This window comes from Daphnia pulex, chromosome 8 (assembly GCF_021134715.1).
Source record: "Daphnia pulex isolate KAP4 chromosome 8, ASM2113471v1".
NCBI lineage: Eukaryota > Metazoa > Arthropoda > Branchiopoda > Diplostraca > Daphniidae > Daphnia > Daphnia pulex.
Window position 1 is genome coordinate 14,036,153 of NC_060024.1, and position 24,502 is coordinate 14,060,654.

Here is a 24,502-nt window from a genome sequence, read left to right on the forward strand (position 1 = left end):
ATCATAATTTTCTTCTTCTGATGTTTGGAGCTTCTACTTGAAGTTTCAATTGCCTAAGTTATGCAAAATAGATGATTAAGGACAAATCCTTTGATAAACTTGTGGTGTGAACACTTCTACTCACACTGGGTAATCTATTGGTGACATGGTTTAAAAAAATTACACATAATTGTTTTCCTATAATTGTCACATTAACAAGCCACAAAAGTGAATACTGAAAACATCTGTGGAGTCACACAGGTAGTATGTGTTATTAAGAGTGACAGAAAACTAAATAGAATAGAAAAAACTATATTACCTGTTCATGAAAGTTTCCTTCTGTAACGCATTTGGATCTCGGATAATACAACTCATTTTGAACGTTCTGATGAAGGCATGACGTCTAGCAAGTCTCAGATTGAAAACCAAAAAACCAAAAAACACTTCGGTTAGAAATTCCTGCAGAAAGAAACGGTGAAATTTAGAGTAAGACCCTATAACAATAATTTCATAATGGTTAAAATTCCTACATACCGGTATTCCAATTTCCAGCATTTTTATTTGCAAGATCTCGTCCAGTCGTCCGTCGGTACCGTCACTTGGAGAATGCGGACTGTGGACTTGGAGAATAATGAATTGATTTGCACTCTAGCGGGAAAAGGATTATTTTTATTAGAAGTAGAAAACTGGACAACTTGAACCTGGCTACTGGTAAACACATTTTCATTTCGACAGGTGTTTCAGATGTTGAACTACAAAACCACATTGCTGCTTTGAGGGGTAACTCATGCTGCTGTAAGGGATTGCAATCGGCTGCCTTTTTGTTGTGAGTAAATCACGAGATGGGACTAAAAACCCTTAGCGCAGATTTCCACAAAATAAATTTAAACAAAAAAAAATAAACTTTTGGTCTGCTTAAATAACGACTACTTGTCAATCATTGTATAAGCTCCCAATGACATTTTCAAATTTTCCTTTTATGTAAGACCTTCTTATGTCCCTAGATGCCAGCCATTTATCATTCAAGATTGGACGACTTTTTTTGTTTTGTCTCTTATCATTATTTAATACTTCTGAGTTTCAACAAACAAAAGAGGCGCCTTGGCATAATTTGAAACTGTGACCGATCACTGAAAAGGACCAATTTGACGACCAAAAAGGGACACGAGAGCCCAACTGACTGATATGCTATTGGAAATCCCATAAACAAAAGACCAATCGACCCGTGTGTTGATAACAAAGCAAGAGACCAGCAGGATCACAAACAAACCTTGGCGATTACGACTTTGACGTAAAGCAAAGTTAAACAGATAAACAGCAGCTTTCAATCTAATTTTCAAGTTGGTATCGTACAAATCTTAATAAAACAGGGGGGAAAAGGCAACAGCTATTCCATATCTACTCAACATCAGTTGTTTCTAGATCTCTAAAGCGTTTTGAGAAGGATCTTGTTTTTACATTTGACCAGACGCCACCTCAGCAATTTGTCAGACTACTTCCATTCGGGAAGGAACTTAATCGTCAAACAGGACTCATCAAACAGCATCTGCACGATTTCCCGACCGACTTTCGTTGCCTTTCACGTTCCACGTCACGTCAAGCGCAATACTGGCATCAGTCTTTCCAGCAGCGACTTCGGAGAAATAGACTTGCTCAACAAGTAAGTTTTACCAATGATAACAACCAAAATAGTAATATGTTAGTTAATTTAAGAATTAAGACTAAGAACTATTTCTCCAAAATCCATTTAAAACTAATACAAGTTAGAACAGTAAACTCGATTCTTTCTCTATCCTCTTATCTATTTGATAATTGATAAACGATGATAAGCATGAAGCGATTTAGATCGTAAATCAAAAGAAAATTTTGTTTTGTGGCAGGAATCTTCATTCGTATAAAAATCGCGGATGTTTCTGAAATCAAACTTGTCGAGAAAGAGTCGCTAGGCAATCAAACGGAAACTACACAGCGCCAACTGAATCCGCAACTGAGCCCACAGGAATTAATCCAAAAGTCACGTGACCATAATTTCGCATAATATAAAAAAAAAAAAAAAAACTTAAAAAATGAGCTTGAAAATTAGTCTGAAAAAGAAGAAAAAGCCGGATTTGGATTCAAATCCCCAAGACGCTAGCAACGATGATGAATTGCCCAAAGAGTGCTCAGAGAGTGACGCCACAGAGGGAAAGCCGGATGAAGCAGCAGATAAAGTCATTGATGAAGTCGAAGATGAAGTCAAAGAAGAAGTCGAAGATGGAGTCAAAGAAAAAGGTAAATTGAAAGAAAAAGTCAAAAGTAAAGATAAAGACAAAGTCAAAGAGAAAGTCAAGAAAGCAGAGGGCAAATCGAAGGGCGCTGGAGCCTTTGGAAGCCTCTTTGGCAAGAAAGTCGCAGCGGCTGCAGAGGAAGCGGTTGGTGATCCGGACAAGGCCAATGCAACAATTGAAGAAGACTTGTCTGGCATTGATGAAATAATCAAAGATCCAAATAACGTGGATTCCTGGATCGACGGAGTATCACAAGTCGTTGATGGATCGATCGACCAAAAGGAAACTGAATCCGCGACTGAGTCAGAAGAAGAAGCAAAGGGTACGTTACCAGATACGAAAAAGAGCAAGAAAATGAGCCGAGGAATGAGCCTGAAAAGGAAGAAAAAGCCAGATTTGGATTCGAATCCACAGGACGATGGGAAAGAAGACCAATTGCCCAGCAAAGATTGTCTGGAGAGTGAAACCACAGAGGAAAAACCGGATGAAGCAGCGGATGAAGTCACTGATGAAGTCGAAGATAAAGTCAAAGAAAAAGGTAAAGTCAAACATAAAGATAAAGACAATATCAAGGAGAAAGTCAAGAAAGCAGAGGGCAAATCAGAAGTTCGATCGAAGGGCGCCTTTGGAAGTCTTTTTGGCAAGAAAGTCGCAGCAGCTGCAGAGGAAGTGGTTGGTGATCTGGACAAGACCGTTTCAACAATTGGGGAAGACTTGTCTGGCATTGGTGAAATGAGCAAAGATCCAACTAACGTGGATACCTGGATAGACGGAGTATCAAGTGTCATAAACGACGGATCAGCAGAAGTAACCGATGGAGTAGCAGAAGTCGTAAACGAAAAATTGGCAGAAGAGCAATCAAAAGTCACGTCACCAGATACGAAAAAGAGCAAGAAAATGAGCCGAGGAATGAGCCTGAAAAAGAAGAAAAAGCCAGATTTGGATTCGAATCCACAAGACGCTGGCAAAGAAGATGAATTGCCCAGCAAAGAGTGCTTGGAGAGTGAAACCACAGAGGAAAAATCGGATGAAGCAACGGATGAAGCAGCGGATGAAGTCATTGATGAAGTCGAAGATGAAGTCAACGAAAAAGGTAAAGTCAAACATAAAGTCAAAAGTAAAGAAAAAGTCAAAAGTAAAGACAAAGTGAAAGATGAAGTTCAAGGTGTTGAAGACGCCAAACCTATCAAGAAAGCAGATGGCAAATCAGAGAATCGATCGACGTTCACTGGAGCCATTGGAAGCCTTTTGGGTAAGAAAGTCGCAGCAGCTGCAGAGAAAGCGATTGGTGATCTGGACAAGGCCATTGCAACAATTGGAGAGGAGCTGCCTGGCATTGATGAAATAATCAAAGATCCAAATAACGTGAATACCTGGATCGACGGAGTATCACAAGTCGTTGATGGATCGATTGACCAAAAGGAAACTGAATCCGTGACTGAGTCAGAAGAAGACGAAGAAGCAAAAGTCACGTCACCGGAACCGAAAAAGAGCCTGAAAATGAGTCTGAAAAAGAGCAAGAAAAAACCGGATTTTGATTCAGAATCACAAGACGCTGGCAAAGATGATGACATCCTAGAGGAGAAATCGGATGAAACTGATGATAAAGTCACTGAGGTAATTGAAGGTAAAGTGAATGTTACAGTCAAAAGTAAAGATAAAGTTAAAATAAAAGTCAAGGATGTCGAAGACACCAAAGTTGTCAAGAAAGTGGATGGCAAATCGACGTTTGCTGGAGCCATTGGAGGCCTTTTTGGCAAGAAAGTCGCAGCGGCTGAAGAGGGAGTGGCCACAGGCGGAGAAGACCTCGTAAGCGACAGACTAGCAGGAGTCGCTGATGGTAATCAAACGGAAACCGATTCCTCGACTGAGTTAGAAGAAGAAGAAGCAAAAGTCAAGTTACCAGAACCGAAAATGAGCCGGAAAATGAGCCGGAAAATGAGCAAGAAAGTTCTAGGTACAGATGATGAATTGGCCAAAAAGTGCTTGGAGGATGGCAGTAACACGGTACAACCGGAAGAGGCCGATGGAGAGGCCGATGGAGTCACCGATGGAGTCACCGATGAAGACCTGGGAGACACAGATGTAGTCAAAGATGTAATCAAAAGCAAAGCCAAAAGTAAAGCCCAAAACAAAGTCAAAGTTGCCAAAAACGTAAAAGGTGACAAAGATGAAGATGAAGAACGTAAAACGAAAAGTAAAGGCAAAAGCAAAGTTAAACTTGACAAGAAAGTAAAGGGAGATGAAGTTGAAGACCAAGTTGAAGATGAAGCCGTAGATGAAGTCAAACGTAAAGCCAAAAACAAATCTAAAGTTGGCAAGAAAGTAGAAGCTGATGAAGACGAAGATTTAGAAGTAGAAGTAGAAGAAGAAGACTCGGACTTGGACGAAGATGAAGTCAATCATAAAACCAAAAGCAAAGTTGGCAAGAAAAGACAGAACAAAAAAGTTCGAACGGCGGTCGTTTCCGTGAGTAAAGCTGTCGGAGGTATTATTGGCGGGCAAATCGGATCGGCTGCAGTTGGTGCCATTGTCGGAGCCGTTTACGACGTGGGCACGGCCATTGCCACACGCGGAGATGAGATGAATGGCATTTGTGGAATAATCAAGAATCCAACGAACGCCGATTCCTGGATCGAAGGAGCATCAAGTTTGACTAAAGACACACAAGATCAAAACATTTTTGGCAGTGAATCGGAAAGTGAACCATCGCCCGAGTCAGAAGAAGAGAGGACGCCAAAACGGAAAAAGAGTCTGAAATCAAGTAAGAGCATGCAGAAGTCAATGGAAGTCGATTCAGACCCAGTAGACCAAGACCTTGTGCGCATCTACGACATTACCTCGCAGACAATGAGAAAGATCCTGAAAGAGTCCGGGAACACTCTACCGGAATATCAAGGCGGCCGATCAGTGTCTGCCCTCGTTAAGCAATTGCAACGACTGACAGAAATGGCCAAAAACGAGTCGTTCACTTTGCATTCCTATTACAAACTTTACGACAGTCTGCACGAACTGGTGACCGTCCATAGAGCAGAGTTCCTAATGACAAGCCCATCGACCATCACGCTCGCCGTCGATTCGGAATCCGTTTGCTTCGACGACAACCTGAAGCGCTTCATAGCCAAACTTCTCCTGCCCGTTCACGCCGCCCACAAAGTCCCGTTGAAAGACGTTGCCAACGACAAGAAATTCCACTGCATCTACCGATTCCGCTGCATCATTTGCGCTCGCCACGGAAATGAATTCGTCTACGTCGGCCAATCGAAGAATTTCAAGCCCCGATTCGAAAGCCACACGGGACAGATGTTGCGCGATTGGGTAAAAAGTGAGGAAAGGTCCACACTGTCGATAGGAATTCCCCTCGCAAAATCCACACCCCGAAAGTCGTCGTCTACTGTATTCGACCATCCAGGGCACTGCCACCCTGACGTGGTAGTAAAGTTTAGCGAGATCCTCGAAGTGGACATAGTCCATCGTTTTATCGAAATCAACAAAGACAAAACAATTCGAAAAAACTGGGAAACATTCAGTCAGTGGCTCTTCAAATCAATTGAATACGATGACGACGATGACGACGACGACGACGAAACTGAAAATGTTACTGAAAATGAAAATTTAACTGAAAATGCAAAAGAAACTGCAAAAGAAAATGCAACTGAAAACGAAACTGAAAATGCAACCGAAAATGGCACCGAAAATGGCACCCAAAACGCAACTGAAAAAGGAACTGAAAATTTACCTGAAAACTTAACTGAAAATGGAACCAACAACCGAACCGAAAGCGCAACTGAAAATTTAACTGAAAACGCAATTGAAAAAGAAACTGACGACGGCCCTGAGTTCTGATTCTTAAATATTTCGCATGTTAAAGTTAATGACCAACAAGACTTTTAACACATTGATTTTCTTTTTTAGATGGCCATTTTGAGTTTTCTTCATTTTTTGTTTCAATAAACCGACCAAGAAAAGTATACTTGTGTTGTTATGTTGTATGTGTTGTTATTCCTTTGTGTAGATTCGAATCCTGACTGGCTGTTGCTGCAGTAAAAAGAATCTGCGCATGTAAAGAAACGAACCCAAAAGTAGTGTGAAGGCCATTTCCGTTCTTATGTGAGAAGCTCAAAATTTATCAGAAATTTGATGCAATGAGCAATTTTCTACTAGCCAGCAATCACACCACTTGACCGCAAAAGATAAAAATGCGCTAAAATAAAATCCTTCGCTACTTCAAATCGTTAATTTCACCCGCATTTCACTTTTGGGAATAGATCCTACCTTTCAACAAGGGTGGTGGGGACGACTGGTGACGGCGTGTTAGTTACGGCTGCTGCAATTCCCTTTTTGTGTTGCTGTGACTCTGAAGGACAGAAGAAGCAGCAGACAGAGGACCACAATTGAGATGGACTGGTAGTACCGTCGTGCCGATGACTCAACGGAAGGAAGGTGCCCAGCTCTTCTGGCATTCTTTATCTCTTCCTTTTCTGCAATTGGAAAATTGGACAACATGGAATGTGGTCAACAACGAATGTAGTAAAAGAATTTTAAAATTTCAAAAGATGAAAAAATATTTCCACTCTCTTTTCGACTCGATTTGCTTTCGTTCGAAATCTCACTCGTTTTGGGACGCCAGGAAAAGGAGTTCAATATCCTAAGCCAAGAGGAATTCCATGCAACTGGCTGGTGATGAATTAGGAAAGCGGTAAATTGCGGAAACCGTATAGTCAAAAATAGTGAAAATTAGGAACGAAAATAGGAGAAGAGATTAAGCATAAAATGAATAATACCGCTGTATAACAATTCAGTCCGCTTTGGTCGTCAAATGATGCGTCTGCCAAATTTCTTTTTCACCCCTTCTTTCTACGGTGGCAGTCGGTAGCCGCCCGGCGGAAAATAAAAATCATTTGGTTCTTTGATGGCACTTACCCCAATCAGGAATTAAGTTGCCGATTCTCCGGTCAGCAGGACACAGCACATAGACGCATCGCGGATATTCCATGCCTGAAAGTTGTCGATGCAAAAAAAAAAATGCTGAATGAATGTTGAATGAAATCTTTCACGAACATCCACATCGCCGGAATCAGACTGAATTGAACTCGACATGCTACAGCACTTAACCAGTCGGAACAGTCAAACGAAGAATACCTATTGGTATGCAAGGAAGCTTATTAAACTCAAAATCACTTGCGCGTTCTATTTCATCTTGTTTCAGCCAATCTTACGTAAAAATCACAAATACTTTGATCACATTTTTAGACAACTTCAGCAATTGAAGCAAGACGCTGGATTAGTAGTCAAAGAGACATACGAATTAAATAAGGGTGGATTTTCATCTGGAATTTTTTTAAAAAAAGGAGGGGGGTTACTGGGAAGTCTCGATCTTCCCGTTCAAACCTAAGCGGGCATTGCTCTCGGTTATTTGCTGGTTTTTCTTTGGACGCAAGTACAAAAAATTAAAGAGCAAGTAGATGAACCCAGCGATGAACGACATGACACCCAACACGCGGAAAGTCACTCGCTGTCCGTACGCGTCAATAAGTAGGCTTCCGCCATAGCTGCTTACTCCCCAGCCTGGAATGCGAAAAACAATCAGTAAATGAACGCACCGCGTATTCTATAAAAAAAAGAGTAAATAAGAATGTCTTCATTAAATAACCTAGTCCGAAAGTGATTCCTGATAACAGTCCTTGAATAGAAGCCACGTTAGTCGTCGTCCCTAGCTCATTTGCATACGTTATGAGCGCCGTGCGTATAAGAGTACTGGAAATGGCTTCCATTGGCTCAAACAGAAGACACAAGTTCGGGTCGGACAAAAACGAGTATCCTTCATCATGCGACAATCACGAGGGGATAATTCAATTTAAAAATAAAAAAGCAACAATGCAGTGAACGATGTATACCTATGAATCGGATCATGCCTGCTCCAAAGCAGATAGTTATTACATTTGGGTGGCTCAGCTTTCGAAAGATGCGGTCAGAAAAGATGAGCAACGGGATAGAAGCTAACGACTGGAGCGTGTTGGATAGCCCCATCAAAGATTTGGTACCCCCAATCTCTTCCAAAAAGGGAAAAGTCCAGAAAATCCCGTAACCATGGGCGATTCCTGATATGACATAAAGAGCAATAAACGATAAATCAGGCTATATAGTGCGTTCTTTTAACATGCTCTAGTCACTATTGATTTACCTGAAATGAAGCCGGCGAACAACAAAAGGTCCAATTCGACGTTTTTCAACAAAGATGTCACATCTTTGAATGGAGATTTCGCTGGAAGTTTAAAATCAAGATTGATCTTCAACATGACGATGGCTGCAATTGTAAATAAACCAGCAAATAGGTAGAAAGCCGGCCTGAAGAATTATGGATTACAACGATTACATTCTTTTCTCCTTTTTTTTAAATAAATAAAATGAAATAAATTAAAATATCGATTACCGTATATTCCCTTGAATGTTGGAATCCGAGCTGAAATAGTCAATCAAGGCTCCAGAAATTGGAGAGAAAATGGCGACCCCAATAAATCCAAACATTCTCTGGAAACCGTAATCGCCGCCTACTTGGTTAACCAGTGCTACGGATGCTGCAACAAAGAGATCCAGCACTCCGCAAGACGTGTCAAACAACAAGCGAACAACCATGTATAGTCCGAACGTGAGCTTAGGATCGATGTTTTCGTATTCAGCCATATTAGAGCACAAATCGGAGCGATTGACACGAACAAAGCATTCTGGCTTGCAAATTTGGTAGACGGTGTTGTTGCTGTGGTCCGTTTGATTGATGTCTTGGTAATGGATATTCTGCCGGAACTTGTGATTTCTATTGTTGGATGTACAGTAGACATTTTTCATCTGCTGTTCGCCTTCGCTATCCACAGCGATCAATGGTAAGGAGAACATGCTGGTTGATTTGGCAGATGGAACTAGACCAAAGGTGAAATTCAATGATACTTTTGTGGAGTAATCACTTGAGAAGGAGCAAGTATCTACTTCGCCCAAGAAGCAAACCAAACCCAGAGTCCAGTTTTGGGAAAAGAAAACAGAATCACGGAAATGGGTCGCGGGAAGTTCCTCGACATCGAACATTTCTTGCGTTGGCATGGGATTGGCGTCTAAATCGAAGTGATCCTGCGATCGATTTTGGTTGTAGCAGACGTAACCGCATTCTTCGAGTACGGCCGGGAAATGAGTTGCACTTTGGTTGCCTTTGGGTGATTTCAAGTGGCACGTAGTCGAGTCGAGGTCCATCACATCAGGAATTGGTAAACGATAGTCGCTCGTTTCGTTTCCACATCCAACTGCCAACGTCATGCTATCCGGGAACTTGTGCGGGATTCTTCCGACTGGGATGACGACGAAGAGAAGTGATACAGCAACCACAATCGTGGTCAGTACGCACATCATCACCTGAATCAAAGTATTGAAATCAATCAAACAAAGATACTCATCTAATGAGTGGAATATGTTACCTTGAAATTTCCAACTTTATCGGCGATCAAGCCAAGGAAGAAAGGCGCAAAAACGGCTGCAACTGAAGAAACACTGTTGATTATGCCCGTCTCTTCGACGGTCATTCCCAACGATTTCATGTGGATGGTGATGAAAGAGAATAGCGATCCTATACCTATACGATGGACAAAAGAAAAGAGTTTTTACTTTATTCGCTAAACAAAAACGGAACAACACTGCCTACCTGCAAAAAGGATAAAGGTCAGAACTTTCACCGGAATCAACTCGCGATGCTTCAAGTCGTAAATGAGCAAAGCCAATCCTTTCCTCTTCACATCAGTTGCAGCAGGTTCTCTTCTCGAGTTGTCGTTGAAATCATTTTCGTCCATGAGGCTGTGTCGTCTGGCAAATCTGCAATTGAGAGAAGGCAATCAAATCAGAGTCAAAAAGTGTAGGAGCGATTCAATACAAACGAATGTCGCAAATGTTGGATTGCAAATAACAACAGAAATATATAAAATACTCGGACAGTTACGGATTGAAGGGTGAAAGCGAACCCGTTGTCGGCCGCCACAGGCTAAATGGCGAACAGAGGGCGAGCGGGGATTACCATAGATATTTTGGCACAAGCAAACTGTTAAAATAAATATATTGGTTTTTCTGTCAACGCAATGTGGAAAGACCGGTATTTTGGAACACAACATTGCCACGCTGGGAAAAATAAACAGGGCATGGCTTATTCGCCAGTTGCGGTACTCGACAACCTTCAAGTCAAGTGAATGACAAAAATAGACTTGGAACAGAGGTTACAATCAAGAACTCGATTAGTTACATCATCATCATTTTTAACTTACCAGTTGATCTGTTGGAAGCGAGATTTATTCCAGCATGTAACACAACAAGTCTGGTAGAAGTAAAAACTTCCAATAAACAGCGAAGAATTCCAGCAGATAAGCGGAGTAATTTCGAGCGTGGGGATTGCCTCTATTGCCGTTCGTGTCGCAAGAATAACTGCAGTTTTGAGCAATGTAGAGTTGGCGAGCCATTTTCTGCAACAGGAGAGAGAAAATACGGTACTTTGAACTTTGGATTTTTAGTCATCTCGAACACCTGCGCGATTATTCAATGTGTGTGGCTATATTTAAGGAAAATGCCTTCAAGCAGAAGATGAATTGCCCAGCAAAGAGTGCTTGGAGAGTGAAACCACAGAGGAAAAATCGGATGAAGCAACGGATGAAGCAGCGGATGAAGTCATTGATGAAGTCGAAGATGAAGTCAACGAAAAAGGTAAAGTCAAACATAAAGTCAAAAGTAAAGAAAAAGTCAAAAGTAAAGACAAAGTGAAAGATGAAGTTCAAGGTGTTGAAGACGCCAAACCTATCAAGAAAGCAGATGGCAAATCAGAGAATCGATCGACGTTCACTGGAGCCATTGGAAGCCTTTTGGGTAAGAAAGTCGCAGCAGCTGCAGAGAAAGCGATTGGTGATCTGGACAAGGCCATTGCAACAATTGGAGAGGAGCTGCCTGGCATTGATGAAATAATCAAAGATCCAAATAACGTGAATACCTGGATCGACGGAGTATCACAAGTCGTTGATGGATCGATTGACCAAAAGGAAACTGAATCCGTGACTGAGTCAGAAGAAGACGAAGAAGCAAAAGTCACGTCACCGGAACCGAAAAAGAGCCTGAAAATGAGTCTGAAAAAGAGCAAGAAAAAACCGGATTTTGATTCAGAATCACAAGACGCTGGCAAAGATGATGACATCCTAGAGGAGAAATCGGATGAAACTGATGATAAAGTCACTGAGGTAATTGAAGGTAAAGTGAATGTTACAGTCAAAAGTAAAGATAAAGTTAAAATAAAAGTCAAGGATGTCGAAGACACCAAAGTTGTCAAGAAAGTGGATGGCAAATCGACGTTTGCTGGAGCCATTGGAGGCCTTTTTGGCAAGAAAGTCGCAGCGGCTGAAGAGGGAGTGGCCACAGGCGGAGAAGACCTCGTAAGCGACAGACTAGCAGGAGTCGCTGATGGTAATCAAACGGAAACCGATTCCTCGACTGAGTTAGAAGAAGAAGAAGCAAAAGTCAAGTTACCAGAACCGAAAATGAGCCGGAAAATGAGCCGGAAAATGAGCAAGAAAGTTCTAGGTACAGATGATGAATTGGCCAAAAAGTGCTTGGAGGATGGCAGTAACACGGTACAACCGGAAGAGGCCGATGGAGAGGCCGATGGAGTCACCGATGGAGTCACCGATGAAGACCTGGGAGACACAGATGTAGTCAAAGATGTAATCAAAAGCAAAGCCAAAAGTAAAGCCCAAAACAAAGTCAAAGTTGCCAAAAACGTAAAAGGTGACAAAGATGAAGATGAAGAACGTAAAACGAAAAGTAAAGGCAAAAGCAAAGTTAAACTTGACAAGAAAGTAAAGGGAGATGAAGTTGAAGACCAAGTTGAAGATGAAGCCGTAGATGAAGTCAAACGTAAAGCCAAAAACAAATCTAAAGTTGGCAAGAAAGTAGAAGCTGATGAAGACGAAGATTTAGAAGTAGAAGTAGAAGAAGAAGACTCGGACTTGGACGAAGATGAAGTCAATCATAAAACCAAAAGCAAAGTTGGCAAGAAAAGACAGAACAAAAAAGTTCGAACGGCGGTCGTTTCCGTGAGTAAAGCTGTCGGAGGTATTATTGGCGGGCAAATCGGATCGGCTGCAGTTGGTGCCATTGTCGGAGCCGTTTACGACGTGGGCACGGCCATTGCCACACGCGGAGATGAGATGAACGGCATTTGTGGAATAATCAAGAATCCTACGAACGCCGATTCCTGGATCGAAGGAGCATCAAGTTTGACTAAAGACACACAAGATCAAAACATTTTTGGCAGTGAATCGGAAAGTGAACCATCGCCCGAGTCAGAAGAAGAAGAAGAAGAGAGGACGCCAAAACGGAAAAAGAGTCTGAAATCAAGTAAGAGCATGCAGAAGTCAATGGAAGTCGATTCAGACCCAGTAGACCAAGACCTTGTGCGCATCTACGACATTACCTCGCAGACAATGAGAAAGATCCTGAAAGAGGCCGGAATCGCTTTACCGGAATATCAAGGCGGTCGATCAGTGTCTGCCCTCGTTAAGCAATTGCAACGACTGACAGAAATGGCCAAAAACGAGTCGTTCACTTTGCATTCCTATTTCAAACTGTACGACAGTCTGCACGAACTGGTGACCGTCCATAGAGCAGAGTTCAAAATGACAAGCCCATCGACCATCACGCTCGCCGTCGATTCGGAATCCGTTTGCTTCGATGACAACCTGAAGCGCTTCATAGCTAAACTTCTTCTGCCCGTTCACGCGGCCCACAAAGTCCCGTTGAAAGACGTTGCCAACGACAAGAAATTCCACTGCATCTACCGATTCCGCTGCATCATTTGCGCTCGCCACGGAAATGAATTCGTCTACGTCGGCCAATCGAAGAATTTCAAGCCTCGGTTCGAAACCCACACGGGGCAGATGTTGCGCGATTGGGTAAAAAGTGAGGAAAGGTCCACACTGTCGATAGGAAATCCACTCGCAAAATCCACACCCCGAAAGTCTTCGTCTACTGTATTCGATCATCCAGGGCACTGCCACCCTGACGTGGTTGTAAAGTTTAGCGAGATCCTCGAAGTGGACATAGTCCATCGTTTTATCGAAATCAACAAAGACAAAACAATTCGAAGAAACTGGGAAACATTCAGTCAGTGGCTCTTCAAATCAATTGAATACGATGACGACGATGACGATGACGACGACGAAACTGAAAATGTTACTGAAAATGTTACTGAAAATGAAAATTTAACTGAAAATCTATCTGGAAATGCAAAAGAAACTGCAAAAGAAAATGCAACTGAAAATGCAACCGAAATTGGAACCGAAAATGAAACCGAAAATGGCACCCAAAACGCAACTGAAAAAGAAACAGAAAATTTACCTGAAAACTTAACTGAAAATGGAACCAACAACGGAACCGAAAGCGCAACTGAAAATTTAACTGAAAACGCAATTGAAAAAGAAACTGACGACGGCCCTGAGTTCTGATTCTTAAATATTTCGCATGTTAAAGTTAATGACCAACAAGACTTTTTAACACATTGATTTTCTTTTTTAGATGGCCATTTTAAGTTTTCTTCATTTTTTGTTTCAATAAACCGACTAATAAAAGTATACTTCTATATTTTTATGTGTTGTTATTCCTTTGTGTAGATTCGAATCCTGACTGGCTGTCGCTGAAGTAAAAAGAATCTGCATAAAGAAACGAACCCAAAAGTGGCGTGCAAGGCCATTTCCGTTCTTATGTGAGAAGCTCAAAATTTATCAGAAATTTGATGCAATTAGCAATTCTCTACTAACCAGCAATCCAACAACTTGATCACAAAAGATTAAAATCTTGCGCTAATATAAATTCCTTCGCTACTTCAAATCGTTAATTTCACCCGCATTTCACTTTTGGGAATAGATCCTACCTTTCAACAAGGGTGGTGGGGACGACTGGTGACGGCGTATTAGTTACGGCTGCTGCAATTCCATTTTTGTGTTGCTGTGGATCTGAAGGACAGAAGAAGCAGCAGACAGAGGACCACAATTGAGATGGACTGGTAGTACCGTCGTGCCGATGGCTCAACGGAAGGAAAGTGCCCAGCTCTTCCGGCATTCTTTATCTCTTCCTTTTCTGCAATTGGAAAATTGGACAACATGGAATGTGGTCAACAACGAATGTAGTAAAAGAATTTTAAAATTTCAAAAGATGAAAAAATATTTCCACTCACTTTTCGACCCATTTGCTTTCGTTCGACATCTCACTCGTTTTGGGACGTCAGGAAAAGGAGTTAAATATCCTAAGCCAAGTGGAATTCCATGCAACTGGCTGGTGATGAATTAGGAATGCGGTTAATTGCGGGAACCGTATAGTCAAAAATTGTGAAAATTAGGAACGAAAATAGGAGGAGAGATCAAGCATAAAATGATAATACCTGTATAGCAATTCAGTCAGCTTTGGTCGTCAAATGATGCGTCTGCCAAATTTCTTTTTCACCCATTCTTTCTAAGGTGGCAGTCGGTGTAGCCACCCGGCTATACCTCTCGCATCGCGGATGATCTAAGCCTGAAAGTTTGTCGATGCAAAAAAATGCTGAATGAATGTTGAATGAAATATTTTATGAACATTCACAGCGCCGGAATCAGACTGGATTAAACTCGACATGCTACAGCATTTTACCAGTCGGAACAGTCAAACGAAGAATACCTATTGGTATACAAGGAAGCTTATTAAACTCAAAATGACTTGCGCGTTCTATTTTGTTTCATCTTGTTTCAGCCAATCTTACGTAAAAATCACAAATACTTTGATCACATGTTTGGACAACTTCAGCAATTGTAGCAAAACGCTGGATTAGGTATAGTCAAAGAGACATACGAATTACATAAGAGTGGATTTTCATCCGGAATTTAAAAAAAAGGGGGGGGGGGGTTACTGGGAAGTCTCGATCTTCCCGTTCAAACCTAAGCGGGCATTGCTCTCGGTTATTTGCTGGTTCTTCTTTGGACGCAAGTACAAAAAATTAAAGAGCAAGTAGATGAACCCAGCGATGAACGACATGACACCCAACACGCGGAAAGTCACTCGCTGGCCATACCCATCAATAAGTAGGCTTCCGCCATAGCTGCTTACTCCCCAGCCTGGAATGCGAAAAACAATCAGTAAAAAATGAACGCACCCCATATTCTATAAAAAAAAAGTAAATAAGAATGTCTTCATTAAATAACCTAGTCCGAAAGTGATTCCTGATAACAGTCCTTGAATAGAAGCCACGTTAGTCGTCGTCCCTAGCTCATTTGCATACGTTATGAGCGCCGTGCGTATGAGAGTACTGGAAATGGCTTCCATTGGCTCAAACAGAAGACACAAGTTCGGGTCGGACAAAAACGAGTATCCTTCATCATGCGACAATCACGAGGGGATAATTCAATTTAATAAACAATTAAAAATGCAGTGAACTATGTATACCTATGAATCGGATCATGCCTGCTCCAAAGCAGATAGTTATTACATTTGGGTGGCTCAGCTTTCGAAAGATGCGGTCAGAAAAGATGAGCAACGGGATAGAAGCTAACGACTGGAGCGTGTTGGATAGCCCCATCAAAGATTTGTTACCCCCAATCTCTTCCAAAAAGGGAAAAGTCCAGAAAATCCCGTAACCATGGGCGATTCCTGATATGACATAAAGAGCAATAAACGAAAATCAGGCTATATTATGCGTTCTTTTAACATGCTCCAGTCACTAAATTGATTTACCTGAAATGAAGCCGGCGAACAACAACAGGTCCAATTCAACGTTTTTCAACAAAGATGTCACATCTTTGAATGGAGATTTCGCTGGAAGTTTAAAATCAAGATTGATCTTCAACATGACGATGGCTGCAATTGTAAATAAACCAGCAAATAGGTAGAAAGCAGGCCTGAAGAATTATGGATTACAACGATTACATTCTTTTCTCCTTTTTTTTAAATAAATAAAATGAAATTAATTAAAATATCGATTACCGAATATTGCCTTGAGTGTTGGTATCAGAGCTGAAATAGTCAATCAAGGCTCCAGAAATTGGCGAGAAAATGGCGACCCCAATAAATCCAAACATCCTCTGGAAACCGTAATCGCCGCCTACTTGGTTGACCAGTGCCACGGATGCTGCCACAAAGAGATCCAGCACTCCGCAAGACGTGTCAAACAACAAGCGAACAACCATGTAAAGCCCGAACGTGAGCTTAGGATCGATGTTTTCGTATTCAGCCATATTAGAGCACAAATCGGAGCGATTGACACGAACAATGCATTCTGGCTTGCAAATTTGGTAGACGGTGTTGTTGCTGTGGTCCGTTTGATTGATGTCTTGGTAATGGTGATTCTGCCGGAACTTGTGATTTCTGCCGTTGGAAGATGATCCACAGTAGACAATTTTCATCTTCTGTTCGCCTTCGCTATCCGCAGCGATCCGTGATAAGGAGAACATGCTGGTTGATTTGGCAGATGGAACTAGACCAAGGGTTAAATTTCCTAATCCTGCTTTGAAGTCACTATAGATGTAGCAATCTTCTTCTTCGCCCAAGAAGCAAGCCAAACCCAGAGTCCAGTTTTGGGAAAAGAAAATAGAATCACGAAAACTAGCCGCGGGAAGTTCCTCGACATTGAGCATTTCTTGCGTTGGCAAGGGATTGGCCTCTACATGGAAGGGATCCTGCGATCGATTTTGGTTGTAGCAGACGTAACCGCATTCTTCGAGTACGGCCGGGACATTGGTTGTGCTTTGGTTGCCTTTGGGTGATTTTAAGTGGCACGTAGTCGAGTCGAGGTCCATCACATCAGGAATTGGTAAACGATAGTCGCTCGTTTCGTTTCCACATCCAACTGCCAACGTCATGCTATCCGGGAACTTGTGCGGAATTCTTCCGACTGGGATGACGACGAAGAGAAGTGATACAGCAACCACAATCGTGTTCAGTACGCACATCATCACCTGAATCAAAGTATTGAAATTAATCAAACAACGACACTGATCTAATGAGTGGAATGTTACCCTGAAATTTCCAACTTTATCGGCGATCAAGCCAAGGAAGAAAGGCGCAAAAACGGCTGCAACTGAAGAAACACTGTTGATTATGCCCGTCTCTTCGACGGTCAGTCCCAACGATTTCATGTGGATGGTGATGAACGAGAATAGCGATCCTATGCCTATACGATGGACAAAGAAAAGAGTTGTTTATACTTTATCCGCTAAACAAAAACGGAACAACACTGCCTACCTGCAAAAAGGATAAAAGTCAGAACTTTCACCGGAATCAACTCGCGATGCTTCAAGTCGTAAATGAGCAAAGCCAATCCTTTCCTCTTCACCTCAGTTGCAGCAGGTTCTCTTCTCGAGTTGTCGTTGAAATCATTTTCGTCCATGTGGCTGTGTCGTCTGGCAAATCTGCAATTTAAGAGAAGGCAATCAAATGGGAGTAAAAATAGTGTAGGAGCGATTCAATACAAACGAATGTCGCAAATGTTGGATTGCAAATAACAACAGAAATATATAAAATACTTGGACAGTTACGGATTGAAGGGAGAAAGCGAACCCGTTGTCGGCCGCCACAGGCTAAATGGCGAACAGAGGGCGAGCGGGGATTACCATAGATATTTTGGCACAAGCAAACTGTTAAAATAAATATATTGGTTTTTTCTGTCAACGCAATGTGGAAAGACCGGTATTTTGGAACACAACATTGCCACGCTGGGAAAAATAAACAGGGCATGGCTTATTCGCCAGTTGCGGTACTCGACAACCTTCAAGTCAAGTGAATGACAAAAATAGACTTGGAACAGAGGTTACAATCAAGAAATCGATTAGTTACATCATCATCATTTTTAACTTACCAGTTGATCTGTAGCGAGATTTATTCCAGCATGTAACACAACAAGTCTGGTAGAAGTAAAAACTTCCAATAAACAGCGAAGAATTCCAGCAGATAAGCGGAGTAATTTCGAGCGTGGGGATTGCCTCTATTGCCGTTCGTGTCTCAAGAATAACTGCAGTTTTGCGCAATGTAGAGTTGGCGAGCCATTTTCTGCAACAGGAGAGAGAAAATACGGTACTTTGAACTTTGGATTTTTAGTCATCTCGAACACCTGCGCGATTATTCAATGTGTGTGGCTACATTTAAGGAAAATGCCTCCAAGCGTCTTTATTGCAAGACGTGAAACATGTTAAAATGTCAGGGACAGGTATAAACCATGAGTGACAGAGGGAGTCAAATGACCACAACATTTATGCTCTTTTGAGTAATCACTTTCAATTACTTCAAACCTGAAATAATCTGCAGCAAAGAGAAAACAGATACACAGGACAGATACGCATACATCGCTTAGTTGTAAAAAAGAACTAAACTGATCCAGACTTTGTTATATTAAATTACACTAAGTATCTTTTTTCCATTAATCAGCTGATAGAAAATTACCACGAAGTAACAACAGGATCATATGTCAACACTAACCTGAAGTATTTTTAAGATGCAGCAGGTGTTTGTTATTCAGCAACATTCTAAGTAATCAGCACCTTGCAGTTGAGAAGTGAAAGATCCTGTAATTAAAGAATAAAATTTTCTATTAGTTTCGTCAACAGATTCTGAAACTAGTAAACTAAAAAATTATTTTAAAAAATGGAACAGTCCAATTTGAAAGACAATAACAACAGCCACATGTGTCAATGTGATATCAAACAGGTTTCAGTGTACCATTCAAAGCCGGTACCTGTAGGGTAGATCAGGCTAGTCTTAAGAGAATCAATGGTAAGGGTTTCTAATGGTGTTTATACCCTTGTTGTAATCTCAGGAGACATTAAAGACAAATTAAGTATTTAGTGACAGAAAGAAACCGACTGTAACGCCAATATCGAAAACTACTACATAAAGAAAACAAGACAGGGTTGCCTGTATTCTTTCTGATCGATTTCAAATGAACTCGCAATTCGTAATCGTTACTTAACGATGGAAAAATTTCCGAGAAATTAAGAACACGAAGGAAAAGATTTGAAACAAAAAAACAAGAAAATTGGATTGCCTATTATGGGATCCGTGGTTCAATGCACAATTTACCGTTAGAATAGTTTACTTATGAATGCTACGCATGGAATAAAAATAATACGTTCCACAAAGTAACAAAAAGGCGGACAACAAAAAACTCGGTGGACGAGGTTGAATGACAGCCACTATCGAGATGAATGTTCAAACTCGTTCTTGAGAGGGGCTCTCGTTATTATTGCAACACGCTGATGGCTTGGGGCTTCTTCTTATTATTCCAAACACGAAACAAAAACATTTTATAGCGAGGGGGGATTAAAGAGAGGAACTAGTTGCTGGAGAAACTCGAAAGGTGATGGAACAACAACATCACATTCAAGTTCTGCTGCTCGATTCAATTTTCAAACCACAAAGTCGGCAGAATTAATACAGCGCAGGACGAACAAACTTTTTTCAAGTGTTTTCAACCACCAGCTCGGATACAAGCGACTGCGCTATTTATAACATAAAAGGCGTTCCAGTGGGAAAAGTGATTTAGAAGCCAGTTGGGAGTCGTTCAAGAGGAAATTGCTGGTTCAGCAACTAACAAGACGTGACTTGTTAGAGTGTCACCATTCCCGATTGTTTCCCTGATTGATCCCACATCAAGTTAGCAATGAGCCAACTTGGTAACTTGTCGGCGTCTTCCGCACTCTTTGTTGTGGCGATTTTGTTGTTCTCTACGGCCAACGGCAGAGTCTATCAAACGACCGATACCGTCGTAATCGAAGGTACTTAATCCGATTATTTACTTTCCTAGTTTTCCCTAGTCTTCACTTAATTACAAAACAAATTCAAGTTGAAAAAAGAAACATAAGGGGGAGCGTTAGCCGAGAAACGAACTAACAATGCGAACCGGAATACCACAAATTATTTTGCAATTTTTCTCTTTTTTCCTAGTTGTTGAGGTTTTTCCGATATGACAAAGACATTTGGGGCGATGCGAACATAGCTATCTACATTTCAAATCGTGATCAAGATTAAGGCCAACAGTCCGTATCTACTGATGTATAAAACACTAAGAGATGATGGGAGTCCGTGGGCCATGATCTTGACATAACTTCGTGAGTCCCATCAACTGGATTTTCCGGTTTATAAGTTATCTACTACTGGAGGGGGAATAATAATAACCAGAAACTCGAAATTAAAACGCCGTTGGAATATTTCCTCACAAAAAAGCAAATGCCGTTCCAACAAAAAGTCTTGTCCATCTCTTGTTTAACTCGAGGGAATTTACTAATTAGAATGAACATGTTTCTGACTCATCAAAATAAACCGTGTCAACTCTTTCGTGGGTGTCGATTCAAGCCGGAGATAACGCAGATGGAGACGAGTTGTTCCAGTCGACCCATTTACTGAGCAATGCGTTTATGAAGGTTAAGGAGAGGACATGCCTTACGAGGGAGGGCAATATCGGTTACTGCACATCCATTCGATCCTGCTACCCCAGATTGAATAAGTTTCATCATTTCAACAACTTTGAATCGAGGACCTTGGCCATTCGCGGCGCTTGCATCTACCACAGAGAAGACGACAGACAGGTGATTGTTGATTAAGAGTTGAATAACCTTTAATCTCGAGTGGAAGATTAAATAGCACCTTCTAGGTTTACGGGATTTGTTGTCCGACAATCAGCAGCTACGATTTTGAAAACGATGACCAACACCAATTCTACAGCCCATTCCCTTCGATGCCAGTCAATCCTTACACCGGATTACCTTACGACGCATCCCACGTTCATTCGTGGTTACATAATCCGCATACGAGGCCCTTGGATACCAAAACAACGGCATTAACCGATGATGATTACGGTGACGATGAATCGAAAGAAGAATTCATTGACCCCGAAAGACAACAGGCCATCTGTGGTGCTGGACCTGGTAGAAAGTATGACGACGACGGCCAACGCATCGTCGGAGGAAGTGATGCCACCCCAAACTCTTGGCCTTTTATGGTAATGTGTATATCTCGATCAAACATTCCGTCACATTTTTTCTAATGAATGTTTGAAATTCCTATAAGGCGGCGCTAAAATTCAGCGGCAAATTCCTATGCGGAGGATCTTTAATTGCCCCGAATAAAGTCCTAACAGCTGCTCACTGTGTGTCTGCATTGTTTGGTCTTCGCAATCGATTGACCGTCGATCTGGGCATGCACAACCTGCACACTGACGACGCTCAGGTGACCATAAAAGTTCGCCGAATCAAAGTGTTTTGGGGATTCAACTTTAGGACTAAAGTGAGTTACGCAACGACCTAACTAATGACTGAAAAAGCAATTTAAAATAACTTGATTTAAAAACTAGTTTAACAACGATATCGCCATCCTGACTCTGACGGAACGAGTGAATTACACTTCAACCATTTCGCCTGTTTGTTTGCCTCCGCTTACCGGAACGAGAGACCTCTACGAGAACGAAGATGCGACCGTCATAGGATGGGGCTCACTCAATTACGGTACAAATCAATTTGTATCCATCAAATTCAAGATAAATGGAATGAATTGGATCTCTTTGCGCAGGTGGATCTACTGTACCGACTGTTCTGCAAGAAGTCAACGTCAGAGTGACGGCCAATTCGCACTGCAAAGACAATTACAAATCGGCTGGCTTCCAAATAATGGACAACAGCATGATATGCGCTGCTGCTCCTGGTAAAGACGCATGCCGGGTACATATTGCACGCAAGATGAAATGAACGTTTCACAAAAATTCCAAAAAGGGAACAGACATCCAATAAAATGAAATGATATTTCTTTGTTTTCGGCTTTCAGGGAGATAGCGGAGGTCCGCTGATTTATCGATCAAAAACTGGCAGTTGGACTCAAATAGGAATCGTCAGCTTTGGAATCGGTACGAGTTGAACAAGATTGTGTTTTACTTAATTTTAACGCTCAAACAATGGGTTGACTTGTTTTAAAAGATTGTGCCCACGAAAAATATCCCGGCGTCTTCACCAGGGTGGCCTCCTTCAGGCAATGGATCAGACGAATGGCTAATGTGTAATCAACGTAATGTCACCACACCCAATGAGAAGAACAAGTTTTAACCCGGTAATATTAAAAACAACTCCACGAAAAAATGAACTGGATCAAAACAAAAATAATTACTACCTATTCTTTCAAATCACTTTCACCGTTTAACAGTTTGCCTGGGTACGCAGTACGATTATATGACTAACAGTCTAACATAATGGTTCGAAATCACTCAATTGTTCCCTGATTTGAATAAAAATTATGTTTGTCCTTCACTGACGAAAACATCGTTTGCTCGATTTAGTCTGATAACTGGGAATGATGGGGGCGGGCCTCAATAATGATTTGTGGGTTGTTCAGACTACAAGCTCGTCAATATTTTTTCATTCAGCAAGATGGATCAACCAATAAACAATTGCAGCAGAGACTGACAGTTATTTGTTGTGTCGTCTGCCCAAAAACTATGAATTTTAAATCCGACAACGTTGGGAGCGGTAATTTCAAAAATTATTTCTTTCAAATTATGTTGGGAGTTGTTCAAGCCATTTCTCAAACCAATGCGAAACCAGAACAATTATTTTAAGTTAACCTTATGAATCTTGCCCATTTCAAAACAAAAATTTTGCATGTGAATCGATTTGGTTTGGATAATTTGGAAATAAGGAAAACCTCTGCAACGCAAATAGGTCAACCGAGAAAAGATGCGGAAACGAAATGTAGTTGCTATGAGACCTGAACTGGTGACCAGACTACGTGGCTAACAGCATAACAATAGAATAATTTGCAACACTGACCGTAATAATGTGGAGTCAGCTGAAGTTTATCACTGCTTGAAGTTTAAGCGACGAAACTGCAATACCTTTTAGCAAATATTATGAAAAATTATTGGCGGTCATTGTCAAATATTCTTTTCATACTTGTCTTATCCGAAGGTGACTGTTCATTGTGGAGTTTTCTTCAGTAAATTAAAGATTCAAACATGGAACATTGAACGGCCATTGGCAGTTGACGGGGAGTTACAGGACATCCGTAAGCAGTCTGTAAAGAAAATGTTTTAACTATGTTTTAAATGCTTAATTACACCTAAATTTACATTTTATTAATTCTTTTAAGCACAAGTGAACCATAACGCGCAAGGTCTACTATCAACTGTATCTCAGCTGCATAATAATGTCGAGAAAAGCTGCTTCAAACCAAAATGAGCTTTAAGTGCTTCTTTAGACAACAATTTTGCATTATTTTGATATTGAAAAAACTTTTCACCCATTATAAAAATACACAAAGTGTAGTTGTGCAGTTACACATTTGTGTCCAATCAAGAATGATATCTCTAACACTGCCCACTTTACTCGTTTCTTTGTGTTTCAAACAAATTCCAGCAGAGTAACGAGAGAAATGGCAAAATCCCAGAGAACACAAAATTTATGGAAATGTTCAAATGTGTACAATATTGATGAGTGACAAGGAGTAAAGTTGTTAACCTTGAACTTGCCTTCACTAGTTAATCTGTCTGAAATACGTACCTGTCTTTGTTTTCAAATGGATTATCATGGAGTTCGCAGAACATGGGCTTCATATTTTGCAATTCACGCAAACCTGTGTGTGAAAGAAAATCTTAATTGGGTAACACCAAAAAGTAATTATGATTTACACACAAGCATTCAGTAATGAATTAATATTGAAGAGTTCATGTTTGGAATGACAAAGGTGTCAATTTCAGAACCATTTTTATACAAATCACAATCACAATGCATTCATTTTCAATAGTCTTTCAGACATGCTTCAAAATTATCGTTTGAATTTTAAATCAAGCAATTCTAGTTGTTACTGAATGAAAGAAATTAACACTTTGGCTTTTAATACACTCATTCACAGCAATAAAATGTTGATATTAACTAGAGAAGATCAAGAATAAGATAAATATTTACTAAGAACTAATGCCAACTCCCGCCAATTGCAACGTGCTCCATGCGTGCGCTACCATAAATATTAAATAGGCACTTGCACTTCTGAAGGTCGGATGAACTATGAATAATTATGAAAAAAAAAGAAAAATTGAAAACGAAATTTTTCAAGGTACAGCGTTGCCTGTTTTATGAAAAGGGAAGATTTTTAGTTCTTGAAATTTGAAATGATAAATAAAATGTCTAATTTTGGTTCGTATTTTTGCAAAAACTCTAAAACTGAAATCAAAATATTTTTCCAAGTCAAAA

The 24,502-nt window shown here is 40.9% G+C and overlaps 3 protein-coding genes and 1 long non-coding RNA gene across 14 annotated transcripts; 3 read left to right on the forward strand and 1 right to left on the reverse strand.

Moving 5' to 3' along the window:
- The first annotated feature begins 218 nt into the window (after positions 1–218).
- On the forward strand, positions 219–13,888 carry LOC124199270 (putative leucine-rich repeat-containing protein DDB_G0290503). Its single transcript, XM_046595041.1, has 4 exons — positions 219–465; positions 532–1,639; positions 1,860–3,219; positions 10,857–13,888. Exons 3-4 carry the CDS (start codon positions 2,046–2,048, stop codon positions 13,760–13,762), a joined length of 4,080 nt encoding a protein of 1,359 aa, XP_046450997.1. The 5' UTR covers positions 219–465; positions 532–1,639; positions 1,860–2,045; the 3' UTR covers positions 13,763–13,888.
- On the reverse strand, positions 7,412–24,283 carry LOC124199271. 10 transcript variants are annotated; one of them, XM_046595052.1, is made up of 14 exons: positions 24,218–24,283; positions 23,813–23,885; positions 23,207–23,327; positions 23,084–23,139; positions 18,753–18,838; positions 10,544–10,738; positions 10,159–10,323; positions 9,934–10,100; positions 9,710–9,864; positions 8,680–9,647; positions 8,431–8,594; positions 8,144–8,347; positions 7,900–8,067; positions 7,412–7,814 (listed from the first exon to the last, which is right to left on the reverse strand). In XM_046595052.1, the coding sequence occupies exons 8-14, from the start codon at positions 10,076–10,078 to the stop codon at positions 7,606–7,608; spliced, it is 2,013 nt and encodes a 670-aa protein (XP_046451008.1). In that variant the 5' UTR covers positions 10,079–10,100; positions 10,159–10,323; positions 10,544–10,738; positions 18,753–18,838; positions 23,084–23,139; positions 23,207–23,327; positions 23,813–23,885; positions 24,218–24,283; the 3' UTR covers positions 7,412–7,605. The 10 variants fall into 10 exon arrangements, with proteins under 10 accessions (XP_046451008.1, XP_046451007.1, XP_046451001.1 ...); XM_046595051.1 differs by lacking the exon at positions 10,159–10,323; XM_046595045.1 differs by lacking the exons at positions 8,680–9,647; positions 9,710–9,864; positions 9,934–10,100; positions 10,159–10,323; positions 10,544–10,738 and adding exons at positions 16,266–17,236; positions 17,297–17,451; positions 17,523–17,689; positions 18,136–18,326.
- LOC124199273 (clotting factor G beta subunit-like) lies at positions 19,593–22,564 on the forward strand. 2 transcript variants are annotated; one of them, XR_006876767.1, is made up of 8 exons: positions 19,593–20,047; positions 20,625–20,857; positions 20,923–21,270; positions 21,339–21,554; positions 21,622–21,772; positions 21,837–21,968; positions 22,089–22,167; positions 22,238–22,308. XR_006876767.1 is itself a non-coding variant. In XM_046595054.1 (8 exons), exons 1-8 carry the CDS (start codon positions 19,933–19,935, stop codon positions 22,318–22,320), a joined length of 1,374 nt encoding a protein of 457 aa, XP_046451010.1. In that variant the 5' UTR covers positions 19,593–19,932; the 3' UTR covers positions 22,321–22,564. The 2 variants fall into 2 exon arrangements, 1 of the variants encoding a protein (XP_046451010.1); XM_046595054.1 differs by having other exon boundaries at positions 21,837–21,985; positions 22,238–22,564.
- LOC124199285 lies at positions 23,240–23,589 on the forward strand. The gene is made up of 2 exons (XR_006876774.1): positions 23,240–23,329; positions 23,403–23,589. It is a non-coding gene; the product is annotated as an uncharacterized LOC124199285 (long non-coding RNA).
- Positions 24,284–24,502: the final 219 nt, after the last annotated feature.

What these genes read in the sequence shown, in the direction of transcription:
- LOC124199271 (XM_046595045.1), bottom strand. Translation starts at nt 17,667, where the DNA reads ATGGACGAAAATGATTTCAACGACAACTCGAGAAGAGAACCTGCTGCA. An exon ending in AGGCATGATCCGATTCATAG is followed by an intron (nt 8,068 to 8,143) that starts GTATACATCGTT and finishes CGCATGATGAAG; the next exon opens with GATACTCGTTTTTGTCCGAC. An exon ending in AGGAATCACTTTCGGACTAG is followed by an intron (nt 7,815 to 7,899) that starts GTTATTTAATGA and finishes TTCGCATTCCAG; the next exon opens with GCTGGGGAGTAAGCAGCTAT.
- LOC124199270 (XM_046595041.1), top strand. Translation starts at nt 2,046, where the DNA reads ATGAGCTTGAAAATTAGTCTGAAAAAGAAGAAAAAGCCGGATTTGGAT. An exon ending in ACAAGACGCTGGCAAAGAAG is followed by an intron (nt 3,220 to 10,856) that starts ATGAATTGCCCA and finishes TTCAAGCAGAAG; the next exon opens with ATGAATTGCCCAGCAAAGAG.
- LOC124199273 (XM_046595054.1), top strand. Translation starts at nt 19,933, where the DNA reads ATGAGCCAACTTGGTAACTTGTCGGCGTCTTCCGCACTCTTTGTTGTG. An exon ending in GATTCAACTTTAGGACTAAA is followed by an intron (nt 21,555 to 21,621) that starts GTGAGTTACGCA and finishes TTTAAAAACTAG; the next exon opens with TTTAACAACGATATCGCCAT. An exon ending in CTGGTAAAGACGCATGCCGG is followed by an intron (nt 21,986 to 22,088) that starts GTACATATTGCA and finishes TTCGGCTTTCAG; the next exon opens with GGAGATAGCGGAGGTCCGCT.